The sequence below is a fragment of the Filicampus tigris genome, chromosome 8, assembly GCF_054856515.1.
Source record: "Filicampus tigris isolate MCC_2025a chromosome 8, RoL_Ftig_1.0, whole genome shotgun sequence".
NCBI classification, from domain to species: domain Eukaryota; kingdom Metazoa; phylum Chordata; class Actinopteri; order Syngnathiformes; family Syngnathidae; genus Filicampus; species Filicampus tigris.
Window position 1 is genome coordinate 19,337,558 of NC_141224.1, and position 14,881 is coordinate 19,352,438.

Sequence of the window (14,881 nt, forward strand, 5' to 3'; positions counted from 1 at the left end):
GGTGTCCTGACTAGGAAGGGCTAATATGACTCAATGCCCCAATATGAGTTATCTTAATGTTGTCATTTTCAAAGTGTGAATATGTAACTTTAGTGACCACTTATAATTTTGTTTAGAATTTCCATTTTCTAATTAGGACAATACATACCATAACTACACACATAATTTAATGAAACAAGATAATATGCTTTTTCTAAATACATTAAAAATTTGGTGCAAATTATGCATCCATTATCTATACCGCTCAATCCTCACGAGGGTCGCGGGGGTGCTGGAGCCCAGCTGTCATCGGGCAGTCGGCGGGGGAGGCGAGTGGTAGGATGAAGAGGAGCATGTGTTTGAGAGTTAAAGGGACACTTGGATGAGTTTAACATTGGCACTTGTATAATAGGTTTGCATGTAAAAATGACATTAGTACTAAAATGCCCACCTCAAAAGACTCTGTAGTGATTTAAGGGCTTTTTTTGTGATTAGGTTTACGACAAATTGCCCCGCCCCTTTTTGGGGCGTGGCTTACGGTATGTTTTGTTTTCGGTCTCAGCTGTCTACGTCACGGGAGGGAGCCAAGCGTGGTAATATTGCTCGCTTTGTCAGTTCTGTTGTCTAAAACCAACTTGACTGATCGCCACCAAAATGCAAATGCACATTACAACTCTTCAACCTGTGAAAGTATAAAAGTGCTCTGCACAATAGTTTGGATTTATTGACATGAAACGTGATGTCATCATGATCACCTCCACAAAATCAAAAATACCGTGGCGATCGCTTCTCCACTTACACAGGCTGAAGCGGACAAGTGCAGGAATGCGCACACAAACCCCGACTGGTTATACTTCGGACATTTAGCGACGCTAAACCCGTGTCACTCTCGGGAGGCAGATGGCGACTGGCAGTGGGCAAGCAATCAGGCAAGCATGGATCTTTATCCCCCCCACACCCTCCCCTAGCCAGCTAACAGTAGGATAACAGTACAGCTAATAGCAACAACTAGCTTCAGGCCATTAAAACAAAAGGCGTTAGCACAACAATATTAGCTCCTTACTGTTGCGCAGCGTGTGGAGGAGATCATGAGCCTGCGTCTTGGGTTGCCTCCCAAGCAGTCGCGTGCATTGTCTAACACCGCTTACAGCCGCCAGCTTCGGCGTGAGAGCGAGGAGGTTGACTGCACAGCCGAGTGTGGCCGTGTTGGAACGTACCGTTTCGGCTTTTACGTTCCATTGGACGGCGTGTTGTCGGTCGAAAAACTGTGGCCATTTCTCATCCAAATAAATGTGCACGTCTGCTCATTCCCACTTCAGTCTCTGTAAATATCTTGACTTTGACTGGTGTTAATTGCCTCGCATGAACTGTGATCAGCAAAGAAGCAGTGTTTTTTTGTTTTTTTTTAGCAAGAAGCAGTGTGCGCTCGTCCCAGCATAAATCTATGTAGCTCTGCTTCTTCCACATTTCCTACATTCTCATATAAATCAGCCAAGGAGAGGTCAATCCTTTTGATATGTTGAAGTGGTCATTTGTAAGGATGTCCGCATACATTTTGGTGCCAATTGATCACCGGTTTTGGACGTTATAACTATAAGCAATGAAAGTACAATGATTTCCAATGGAGGGTTTGGAATCAGTCTCTCCAGTGACTGCGACCGAACAAGGATAGAACGATAGGCCATTCTCCTCATTAACAAGGGGCGTTATTCATGGAGTCACTTATTCCCTAATTTCTCCAAAATGAATGGATAAAATAGAAACCCTCTTCATTTTCCTGATCAAAAAATATATAAATTGAATGTGTTAGTGAAAACATGGCCATCCTGGCCCCACCGTCCCTTTAAGGCTGATGGTTGAGCGAAACATCAGTTGAATGTTTTTTGGTGTGGTTATGTCTGACATGAACTGTTTATTTTCGCAATAGCGAGGTTGTTGATTGACCATCACTCATTGTCATATTGACACTACAGCTATTCTGAAAAGCTGAACTTTATTTGGGGTGCTTGGGGCACTTCAAAATGCTGGCAGGTGTTTGTTGACTCCCATTGTACAGGAGTTTGAATGCGATTGGTTAATTTTGAACACACCCACATTGGAGGAGGATGTGCGCACTTCTGCAACAGCATCTCAGTTGTTTGATTTTAGTTCCGCTCCAAAGAGGATTTCAGTTTTTTCTATTCAGTTGTTAAGGTTATAAATCAGATTAGTGGCCATTTTGAAATTATTAATATTAGTATTTTTTTGATATCACAAAAAAACATGGCATCGAAACCGGGATAGGTAGACTTTTTACACCCACTTCTTATATATGGGACATACACCCAGTGCATATATGTATATTTGGTATATTTGGTATATTTTGGATGCAGTATGATGTGGTTCAGTTCTACGGCCACACATTCCTACGTCAAAAAAAAAAGATTTTGTCCAAGTTTGAAAACCTCAAAACAGCCATGGCAGGGCTGGGCAAACCACTCCAACTTGTTTTCAAACTCCTGTAATTGCTTACCCATAAAACATAGCCTATGCCAATTTTCATTTCTGCATCTGAGGAAGTTTTGATAAACAGAACATTCACTGGCAAAAAAATGTAGGTAATTTGGCAAACAATATTCTATCATTTGCTGTATAAAAGAACGAAATGTTTTGACTGACACTATCAGTTATTCATCACAAAATAATTTTATTATTGTGTGTATAATTTGTAATGGTCCAGTGTTCGAATCCGGGCTGCGTGGGTTTTCTCCGGGTACTCTGGTTTCTTCCTACATTCCCAAACATGCAAGGTAGGTTAATTAGACACTGCAGATTCAGATTGTCTCTAGGTGTGATTGTAGGTGTGAACGGTTGCTTGTCTATGTGTGCCCTGCGATTGGCTGGCAACCAGTTCAGGGTGTACCCTGCATACTGCCTACCCAAAGACAGCTGGGACAGGCCGCAGCTCACCCGCGACTCTCATGAGGATCAAGCGGTTTGGATAATGGATGGATAATTTGGTAATCTTTCTAGCCACGTGAGAAAGTCAAAAATAATAGACAGCAATCTCGGGATGATGCAGTACAGTTTGACACAATTGTACATTGCAAAGTAGCACCTATATTTGGTCATTTTAGATTTAAGTCAAAATGGATATTACACATCAGCCAAACAGCAAAAACTGCAATAATTATGAATATAATAACCATGTTTAAACAGCTTTACCAGGGTAAAAGAAATTCCAACTTATTTTGTTGAGTGCCATGTTAATAGTTTTTCTGACAGTTCATCCAGCAGTTTATTTTTTTTGTATTGTTTTTCCTCACAGTTGCGCGGTTGTGCTGGAGGCCATCCCAACTGACTTTGGGAGAGAGGCAGAACGCGGCCAAAACAGACCGTTGTTGTGGTGTTATTTATGATACTTTTGTACCTCATGAGATGCAAGTGTTCCCAAGATTGTGTCCTGTGAGTATATTTATTGTACACTACATTAACACTAAACTCTTAAGATTATCTAAACTTGAATGAAATTAGATTATGAGAGATGACGCAGGTGACAGTCATGTATGGAATGTTGCAGGGACAAGAGTGGAAAAAAAACATGACTTTAAACAAGAGTACAGACTTCCATCATATGTAAACAGTCACATACTGTACATAGCCTAGCACCGCAATGGTACTGACTACACTAAGGCAGTCCGGCGCAAAGTAGTGAAATAATGAGGAAGCATCAATTTCCCTTGATTCATCTATCATTCGTCCTCATTCGTTCTTTTGCTTCCCTGTGAGATTCATAGCAGCAGTCCCATCCAATTTCACAGAGACTGACCGGCAGTCATGTGACAGACCTGAGCGGAGAGGCTTAGTGCCAGGCTGAGGCTAAAACAGATACGCCGTCCATTTAGAGCAAGCTCAAAGTGTCGCATCACTCTTCTTGGGCGAGAGTCCCGACTCGCATCCACTTGTGTGGATCGAGAGGTTACCACTTGCTGGGGCATATCAGAATTCCTTTGATTGCATTTAAAAAAACATTCTGACATTACGCCGGCAAGGTCATGTCCTTTGAATTGCAGCGTTGATGATTTTAAGCTATATTTATTCAGATATGGGCACAGGTGTAAGAAGGTGAGCGGACACGTATATCAGCTTCTTCTCACAACATGTTAAACAAGCTAATCACTAGCTACATGAATGTCACACAACAAGCTCTGTTAATGCAACACAATGTGAGTGTACATACTAAAACTTTAGTAATAACATGCTCAGCCTTACCTGCATCAACATAGCCTTGAATAGCTTGCGAGTATTTTTCCAGTGCATCGCCAAACTGTCCATTCTTAAACAGCAGGTTTCCTTCATTCTTTAAGCGGGATAGAGACAAGGGGAGGGCTCCACATGGCACATCAAGATTGACAGGTTGGCCAACATTTGTAACCGGTGGAGTTTCCTTGCTGCCACTGCTGGCCTGATCAGCCTGAGATGACACCGTTGAACCCCTCTTGACTGCTCCATTAGCTGCCTTGTCCTTGGTTTCTTGTGGGACTTTGTACTTGTCTGAGCTGCCACCTTTGCTTCTCCAGTGTCCGTGATGGGAGTGTGAGGACTCGTTGTGCGGGGCCCCGTCCCCTTTGCCATGGGGCCTCTTTTGCGCGTTACCCATGTCTCCCCTCTCCGCAGGAGCAGCTGAACAGCCGTCCCCTCCCACAGTCTGGCTGGGTTCAACCGGACAATCTAGAGGGGAGAAAGAGAGCGAGAGGGAGGGAGTAGGAGCGTGTGGAGTGAGGCAGGATGAAACACACCCACAGGAAGCAGTCGGTGGTTACATCACAGATGGGGGAGGGTTGAGATTCACATGACACAGAGCCACATACGGGGAGTTGCAGGAACCGGGAGAGGGAATTACAAGAGCACTAGTTGGGTTGGGGGTAGGGCGGAAAACACATGCGTGCGTACAGTAGTGTCACGCGGTCCTGTGGGAGGAGATTTGTAGTCAGAATGACTTCTCGAGCAGGAATAAGGGCACAACCAAAAGGTAGACATCCACAATGGCAACCATGGCAAACGAATGTACTTTAGACTACACTTACATGCCACAACTATACATAAAAAGGTGCATTACAGAAGCTGGATCCAAAAATTCTACCTTTAGAATATTATAATATTGTCAGTGTCAGATCAATTAAAAGCAGTTTAGCAGCAAAGCATAATATAGACAATACTACTACATACCAGCAAAAACAATATATAACAACTTGTATTTGACAAAGTGCAGGGTCAATTGTAATGACAGAACTGTTGCAGTATACTATATGTACAAGCAACGAGAACTGTTGTTTGTACAAGCAACGACGGTGTAAATACTGGCAAACTGGCAGTGATGTACTATGGAAAGTACAGAAATACAGAACTGTAAACTATGGGTATATTCATAAATTAATTCAATCTATTAGAAAGACATTATGACAAGTGCAGTGATGTAAATAAAGCTGGGTGTGCTATAACATTGATATGTGTATAAGCTATGTGAGTAAATGTACACATTTTAAGTATATTGTACTGTACTATAATGATTTTAGTGTGAAGTGGTGTAGAATTTAAACTGCATCTGTTGAGCTGTTTGCAATATTTTTGACTCTTTCCACTTACTGGTTGCTAAAATTAAGCAGCTCTCAATATGCCTTGCCGTTTTGTATGCATCACTGCAGACTAAAAATCCCCAAAGCAAATATCTCGTGAAATGCAGCACGTTGATACAACGTTTGCTTATTAATCTAATGTTGTAGATGGTGAATGTGTTCTACATAATCTGTTTTAAACCGGCGATATAAATACATCCGTTAAGAAGCTTTAATTTGCCCACTTTTATACAACTAACAGGAAATAATTTTCCGAATGACATGTTGCAAAATAAAGGATAACGAGTTTATGTAATTACCCTGCGTGCTCTGGTCCTTCAGTGATATGGAATAGTTGGTAAGATTGAGTAAAATGTTTACACTGTGCGTGCGTAAATCAATCATTGATAACTTTTGTTTCGTTTTAATATTTAACAACTCTCACCAGTCTGCTCGAATTGTGTCTCTTCGAAATCCTCTTCCTCCTCTTGGATGATGATTTTTCGGCCTTTTCTCGCTTTTCCCTGTCGCACTTCTGTCATCTTCTTTGTAGTTTCAGACAGAAGTTGCTACATCACAAATAATTTCTCACATCAGAATTTGTGATGACACATGAAGACAGGCTATTACGTCAGCACAGGTGACCACAACCTATGAGTCATATGACCACAACAACCATTTACCATCACTAGTATTTCAGCGTCAACCATTTTCTTTTGATTATTCCCTATTTATGTGACGTCAAACAAAAGTCAGCGACACCTAGGGGACAAACAGTGCAACTGCATTTAACACCTCCAAGCAAAAGCCCTCCTCGGTTTACGACGATGTGCCATGTTCCGACGGCGACAACGTAGCCCGAATTTGTATCTAATCGGAACTCCGTAGCGTAACTAACCTTCGTTAACGTAATAGTAAGGTAATAGTTGCAGTAAATATTTCCATGAATTTTGGGCCATGAATATCAAATAATTAAATGAACAAAATAAGTACAGAGCATGCCTTCTTGTGCTACGAGATGTACAATAAATATTAATTAATTAATTAATTAATTAATTCATCCATCCATCCATTATCTGTACCGCTTCTCCTCACAAGGGTCGCGGGGCGTGCTGGAGCCTATCCCAGCTGTCTTTGGGCAGTAGGCGGGGGACACCCTGAACTGGTTGCCAGCCAATCGCAGGGCACACAGAGACAAACATCCGCACTCACATTCACACCTAGGGCCAATTTTAGAGTATCCAATCAACTTACCATGCATGTTTTTGGAATGTGGGAGGAAACCGGAGTGCCCGGAGAAAACCCACGCAGGCACGGGGAGAACATGCAAACTCCACACAGGGAGGCCGGAGCCGGGATCGAACCCACGACCTCTGAACTGTGAGGCGGACGTGCTAACCAGTCGACCACCGTGCCGCCTAATTAATTAATTAATTAATTTTTTCATTCATTCATTCATTCATTCATTCATTCATTATTCGTACCTCTTTATTTCCATTTTTAAAAAAAACGTATACGCCAAAAATGCACAAAAACAGTCAAGTGAAACTAAGGTAAAACTAAATGAAGTGTGGCAGTAACGGCGTGTGCCTCATGAACCACGTATGAAGATTTTTTGGTGGGCCTACTAGTCGGGTTTCTGATTTAATAGAATTTTGTGCGTGAAAAATTGATGTAACAAATTTTTGAAACTGTGTTTGGCGGATATTGTTATATTCCAATGAAACCATGCAAACTTATTTGCCATAAATCTAAAAGGGATGTCTCAACACCGCTCATTACCACATAACACCATCCCTACTGTGATGTCATGGTGATGGTAGCATCATGCTTGGGAGCTGTCTGCAACTGGAATTGGGGCCTTAGACAAAGCAGAAGGAATTGTGAACAATTCAAATAAGAGTCAGTGTTGCTATTCAGGGTTTATCAGAGGCACTTTAAATGGTGGCAGATGTGTGCTAACTCCCATTTAACACGAGTTTGAATGCGATTGGTTAATTCTGAACATATCCAGTCATAAGAATGTGCACTTGTTCAACAACATTATTTCAGTTGTTTATTTTGACTTCCCCTCTGTAAAACTTTACTTTTTTCACAATTGAATTATAGGTTACAGGTCAAAGTAATAGTAGAAAAATTTTAGTGAATTATTTATCTTGCTCTCATTTATTCATATCATAAAAACCTGGAATTTAACAGTGGTGTTTAAACTTTTTATATGCACTGTTTATGCTCTTACATCATATGGCAGAAGGTACAATAAAATAAATTGATAAATTATCCAAGGCTACCGACAAGTAAATTATCTTTGAGCTCAATTAAAAAGGCCCAGATTTCACAGTAAGTAAATTTGAGATTAAATTCAGATGAGATCATCTAAATTCAATACAGAGGACTCAGCACTTGCAAATTCACAGATTTGCGCATTTTAATGCTTCCATAAAAATATAAATATTCTTGTATTTTGTGTGGCAAATTTCTGTCTAATATTTACTTTTTTTTTTGTATTATAGTATTTCTTTAATTGCGACAATGAACACTTACTTTTAGAATAACCATGGCAAAATTGTAAGATTTTTACTGTATTGAATTTCTGTATTCAATTATTTACGGAATTTTGGAATTTTGCAATTTGTGGGCAATTCGACTGAGCCCGACCATGAATAGCAAATTTTCTTGAAGCAGGGGTCCCCTGTATATGCTTTTTGTGCCATTTTTGTTTGGTGGTGTGCCATGAGATTTTTCAATTATAAAATTATGTCAAATGCTTTGGCTCAATAATGGTTAGGAAACAATGTTCGAGAGTGTCAACTTTTGCCACAATTCAGCGCCTGTTATTTGTATTCTTAGTCATAGTAGTTCGTACTCGTTTGCCTCGGGCTGGCTTTGCTCACGCTGCTGCACAAAATAGTCGCATGCTGTTAGTACCCTCAAAAATTACAGGGAATATTTGTATGAAAAACACTTCTAAACCATAAATATGACACAATCAAATGAAAACGTGTGATGACTCACTCTGGGGCTCACCATGAAAATAGACGATTACATAGACGGAAAAAAAATGGTCTTCCGACTATGCTTAGTCCAACTATTTCTGTTTAAGTTTCCCGTCTATCGTTTATCGCCTACAAAATGGGCATTCGTCATAGGCGGATAGGCGGAATGCCGAGCTCTGCTGTTCTGTGACTTACAGTGGCTGCAACGTTCTGTGGCTCTTCTCTCAGCACTACTGTCAGGTCTTCAACAGCCATTTGGAAGTTCCCCATTTCATTATGCACAGCGGCACGACGTAGCAAAGCTAAAGAGGAGATACATTACCAATTATTACCACTCTATTGTTTAGGTTCTAGAGCAGGGGTGGCCAAGTCCGGTCCTCAAGAGCCACAGTCCAGCCTGTTTTAGGTTTATCCCTACGGCAACACACCTGATTCAAATCATCAGGCTTATTATCAGGCTTTTGCAAATCTTGCTGATGAGCTAATCATTTGAAACAGGTGTGTTGCCGTAGGGATAAACCTAAAACAGGCTGGATTGTGGCTCTTGAGGACCAGACTTGGCCATCCCTGTTCTAGGGGAATGTTTTTCATTGAGACCCAATGAGGGCCCACAGAAGTGCATCTCAGTAAATTCGAATATTGTGAAAAACTTCAATCCATTATTCATTTAATACTTGAAACTTAACACATAGGGAAATGTTGTAATAATTATGGCTTATAGCAAGTAAAATCCCCAAATTCTCATGAATTTTAAATATTGTGAAAATTCAATATGATGTAATGTATATTAATATGATGCACTAAAAATCGAATCAAATAATCACCAATCATACAGGAAAACAAACTCATCGATCCGTTTTGTAAGGGAAGGATAAAAACCAACAAGCAAGGGAAAAAGAGAGCAACCTGCTACAAAAGACCCTTTCCTGGGATATGAAGGTAGACCTGGGACTTCAGTTCCCCCAGATTGTCCACGCAACCCAAAAGCTTTATGTGGTACTGTGGTCTAAGAGGGCAAAGAAAATCATCCTCATTCATCTTACTGTCCCACGAACAGGCCCTCAAACAGAACAAATCCAAGTTCCAGGACCTATTAAGTGACTTCAGGGAAAAAAGACGGCAAGCATGGCTGTTTACAGTCGAAGTTGGTTCTCTGGGATTCACTACCCGGATAGCAAAATATGTTAAATCAATGTTGAATTAGGGTTAAGAAGATTGATTTTTGGTTTTAGTTGAAGACTGATGTTTAATCAATGTTGGTTCAACAACATTTTGTCAGCATTGAAGTTTGTGATTCAAAGATGCTGTTGACTCTACATTGTATTTTGGTTGAATTAAAACATTTGAAAGGTCAATGTTTAATTAATGTTGAATCTGTGTTATCTACATTTGCCCTTCTCTATTTTTCTACTTCAGCGGAGGGAGGTGGGAAGGGGGCATATTTTGAGGGGGACAATCCTTTTTCAACCGCAAAAAGTGTGTGTTCTGTATCTCTCTCTCGCTCTCACTCGCTCTCCATATATAATTTTTTTTTTTTTTAACCACTTTTTCTGACTGATTTTTTGTTGTTGTTGTTGTTGCCCTGAGCACACTGGTGTTGGTCCTGTTTCATGAAACATTTTCATTTCTCAGCCATTTCTGCGCAGTATTTTAATCTCTTCTAATACATTTTTGAATATCAAACATGTTTTCTGTCATAGGTTTTTCATGCATTTGGGGAAAGGGAAAAGCTAACATTTTGTAGTGGACTAAGCCAATGTTTTTGTTGCAGTGATGTGGCGTGGCTCAGTGGTAGGGCGGTCGTTTCCCAACCCAGAGGTCGTGGGATCGATCCCCAGCCATTGTGACCATGTTGAAGTATCCTTGAGCAAGATACTGAGCCTCCAGGTGCTCCTGATGCTGTGTCATCAGTAGGTAGATGAGGTATGGTGTAAATCGCTCTGAGTACAGAAGGTAAAAAAGCGCTATAGAAGTGACAGCCCATTCACCATTTAAAGTATTTTTCCAATTTAGATGATGGTTGACTCAACGTTGATGTTGTGTGATTTATGGTTGTAAAGCAAACATTGACCCAACATTTTAACAACCTTGCGCTTTCTGTATAATTTCTACTTTAGGTTTCAACGTAGATTCAACACTTAAGCCGAACCATATTTCAACATTGATTCACCCATATTTTGCTATCTGGGTACCCAATCTGTTTGGAGAATGCTAACGGCCATTGGGGTAACATGGACAGAGAGAAAGGCAGCCGCTTGTAGGAAAGAGCCTTTTGTTGCTTTTGGAACAGGAGAGGGGAGTTAAGACGGAAGCCAGGAAGAAGAGACGGGCAGTGATTTGGCCACCACTGCCGACCCACCATCGGGAGGGTGTTATGGTTCAGGGTGGAAAGACCCAATGACTGGTGGATACCACCTGGTGACAGTGACATCAATTCCTTTAAAGTGGAAATCAACCCAAACATATTTTTTTCGAGAATATGTTCACAGCAGGCCCACTAGTTGAAACACGGCATTCTAATTCATATTGCATTTGTGGAATATGAGTTAAAATCCACCCGTTTTTAGCCATCTCAGTGTGCGGCCATTTGATCATTTCTGTGGACTGAAAATGACATCATTACTACTCAGGGCTCAGGACTCAGGTAACGACCAATCACGGCTCAGCTTCAGAAAACAGGTCAGCCATGATTGGTCGTTCCCTGAGCCCTGAATAGTTGTGATGTCATTTTCAGTCGACAGAAGTGACAAAATGGCCGCCCCCGGGGATGGCTAAAAACGAGTGGATTAACTCTTATTCCATAAATGCAATATTTATCAGAATGCCTTGTTTCAACTAGTGGGCTTGCATTGAACATATTCTTGAAAAAATATGTTTGGGTTGACTTCCGCTTTAAGGAATCAAGGAAATTGGCACATTCATGGTGTCAAGTCACGCCTGAAAGAGAAAATGTCGGAAGCGTCTTACCTAGGCTAAGGAGAAGAAGAACTGGATCATTGCTCAGTAGTCCTAAATCTCTTTTCAGATCAAATTACATTTTGCGTAATGGAAAGAGTAGAAAGGCACACCATCCAAGTTGCTTCAAGTCAAGTGTAAAGTTTCCAATTTGGTTGGGGAGCCAATTCTTCTGCAGGCATTGGTCCACTTTTTTGTTTTCTGTCCAAAATCAATGCAGCTGTTTACCTCGTATGACACAGTTAAATTGTTTGATGCGGTGAATTTATTTTTCACTACGAACTATCACCATCGCAATTATAATAAATATTTCACTGTGACTTGAATCTATACATGAGTTCCACTTTTTTAATTGAACGGTGAATTACCATAATATTCAAAATATTTGAGATGCCCATGCATATGACAGCATACCTTTCACGTTGCAGGGTTCGAGCTCCAGTACACTTTGGCAGTCGTTCATGGCCCTTTGCCATTGCTTGAGTTTGATCAATGCTTGGGCTCTGTTATTGTATGCCGCTACCGACGGCATTATCGCTATGCTCCTGTGATTTGATGATACAACTGCATCACAGAATGTCTTTAGGCCAGCAGAGGCTCAGCGTGTTAGAGAAGGAAAATTGTAAATTCTGACCTGGTGTAGTACACAATTGCCTCCTCATAATCCTTTGCTCTGAAAGCTTCATTTCCTTTGTCTTTTTCACGCTCTGCCAGAAGGTGGTTCACCTCTGCTGTCAGCACTGGATACAGTATATTGGTGAGACACAATTTTGAGGTGAGAGGAGTTGCAAAAGTCATGCTTTAAATTGCAATAAAATTTAATTGAATTACATGAAGGATCCACTTTAGTTGTAGGATGTACATTTCTAATGACAGGCTGGTCATTTTTAAGAACGTCCCCATCAATTTTCTGACATTCTTTCTCCACATCAAACCTAGAGGAAGATGTACACAGGTAAATGGATGGATGTTCTTCCTTATTTCATCCTGGGTTTTTTTTCCACTTTAAGACAGAAACACTCACTTGTCCCATTCTCGATAATCTCGTGGCTGGACACGCCTTTGTTGATGAGCTGAGCTCTGTGCAGGAAAAAGATTATTTTGTTATCCAGTTGAAAAAATTATTGAAATGATTCTGTATACAGAAGGAGGCATGATTACTCCGCTGAGTGGAACGGAGCAATTGGACCCTCTTACAGGTGGCATGTTTTGATCCACCACATCCTCAAACATTAACTGTTTCTTAAGGGAAGTCTCTGTAACTCTTGCTTCATCTTGCCAAATCTGCAAAATCAAACTTTTTGAATAATGTTTTCATGAAACATACACATCAATAATTGATTAAGGAAAATAGTGCACCCTCAACTCATCCGCAATATGGTTCCATTCATCCGCTGAAAGGTTGGAGGATGTGGTTACGGGATTTTCCTTCCGAAGAGCTCGGCTCCGAGGGTTCAGTTTCTCCAGGTGACTCTCACAGAACTCGATCAGATGAGGATAAATGCCCTCCTTGCCGGACCTGGACATAAAGACACTTGTTTATTAAAGGCTCCATGTTCTTATTTAACTCATTCACTGCCAGATGTTTACAGACCTTCTTTTACCCTAAAGTTTGAAAAAAGATGGACAGTGAAAAGACAAGTAAATTTGTCATTGGCAGTGGATGAGTTAAGATTGCTTGATTGACATTAGCTGAGCAACACGACAGGGAGTCAGAACCACAATACCAAACATTATGTAGGGATGCAGGGATGCATACAGCTGGCATAGTAAAGTATACGCTCCAGGCTAGATGGATAGATTTATAGGCGGCACGGTGGTCGACTGGTTAGCACGTCCGCCTCACAGTTCAGTGGTTGTGGGTTTGATCCCGGCCCCAGCCTCCCTGTGTGGAGTTTGCATGTTCTCCGCGTGGCTGAGTGGGTTTTCTCCGGGTACTCCGGTTTCCTCCCACATTTCAAAAATATGCATGGTAAGTTGATTGGACTCTCTAAATTGCCCCTAGGTGTGATTGTGAGTGCGGATGTTTGTCTCTGTGTGCCCTGCGATTGGCTGGCAACCGATTCAGGGTGTCCCCCGCCTACTGCCCGAAGACAGCTGGGATAGGCTCCAGCATGGCCCGTGACCCTTGTGGGGATAAGCGGTATCGATAATGGATGGATGGATGGATAGATTTATGGATAGATTTTGGCTCAGGGGCGGAACCATGGGCAGGTCCACCCAGATTGACAGACTGCCCACCCAGTGAGATTCATGAAAAAATGTATACTTTTAACTTTTTTGTAAATGATTAAATTAAGTTTAAATGTGTGTTTTGTTGTGTTTTTTTATTTCATTGAATATTAAGAATGGCATAATTGTGGTGGTCTAAGGAAGAAAATTTTATTTGAATCGACAATGTGTCAAGACACGAGTCTTGTGCTCGGTGAAAGAAATATTCAGGCCCACCCTGATTTTTCCAGGCCCACCCATTAGCCACATTCTGGCCACAAACCTTACATGAGAGTCAAAAATAGTACACTAAAATCACATTGACAACCATAACAGAAAATGTTAAATGAAAACCTCCCAGACAGTTTAATGCAATTATTTTGGTGACCTAGATGAGTAAAAACATTACACAATAAACTACAACAACAATGATAATAACCACTCTTAAACTGATTTCTCTGTTTAATGAAAGCTGACAATGATCATGTTTGTAAAGCACAATTTAGATACAAATCATTGTTTTCAACGTGCATTTTTTCATTTACCTGAGTAATATAAGAATTTTCTCCAGGTATTTGGCATCCTTGCATTTATCAATATAATCATATTCCAGGTGCTCCACTGGAATCTTCAGGGACCCGCAGTCAGAAGAAGTGAAATGGTTTTGAAGAAAGGAAGCTGAACTCATGGCTATAGACCACTTTATTCCGCTCAACTTTGAGAAATAAATAAATAAAAATAAAAATAACTTATGGTAGCAACTTTTTTTTCAGAGTAAACGCAAAGACACAACTGTATCGTTGTCGCCCTTTGTTTGTTGTTAAGCCTCTACACTTATCCAAGTCTGGCGTTATAAAGAATAGTGTTTGAGTCGTTACCCGTGGAGACGGGACAACGCTGTATACGTCATCAGATGGCGTCAGGGTGTGATTGATCAAAGCTTGGTCAAATATTTACCCATTACACATTTTTAATTTACGACACAAAATTCTCAAAACTTGAACGCATTTTTTTCATTGATGCATTCTATTTAATATATATTTTTAAATGATATAAGTAAAAAAAACGGTACAAGCTACACATAAAAACAAATGAAATACAGATTCCGAGATCCAGTAAAATTGACTATATTAAGGAAAGACAATT

At 40.7% G+C, this 14,881-nt stretch overlaps 1 protein-coding gene across 1 annotated transcript in view; it reads right to left on the reverse strand.

Moving 5' to 3' along the window:
• LOC147144001 (sperm-associated antigen 1-like) overlaps positions 1–14,569 on the reverse strand; it is a 24,606-nt gene extending 10,037 nt beyond the window's left edge. The window contains exons 1-10 of the mRNA XM_086037667.1: positions 14,281–14,569; positions 12,884–13,043; positions 12,686–12,808; positions 12,549–12,604; positions 12,356–12,459; positions 12,159–12,264; positions 11,939–12,069; positions 8,765–8,871; positions 6,019–6,142; positions 4,231–4,689 (exon numbers count right to left, since the gene is read on the reverse strand). Coding sequence (XP_085893793.1) covers positions 4,231–4,689; positions 6,019–6,142; positions 8,765–8,871; positions 11,939–12,069; positions 12,159–12,264; positions 12,356–12,459; positions 12,549–12,604; positions 12,686–12,808; positions 12,884–13,043; positions 14,281–14,423 — 1,513 coding nt within the window. The 5' untranslated portion in view covers positions 14,424–14,569. The remainder of the gene's footprint in view (positions 1–4,230; positions 4,690–6,018; positions 6,143–8,764; positions 8,872–11,938; positions 12,070–12,158; positions 12,265–12,355; positions 12,460–12,548; positions 12,605–12,685; positions 12,809–12,883; positions 13,044–14,280) is intronic.
• Positions 14,570–14,881: the final 312 nt, after the last annotated feature.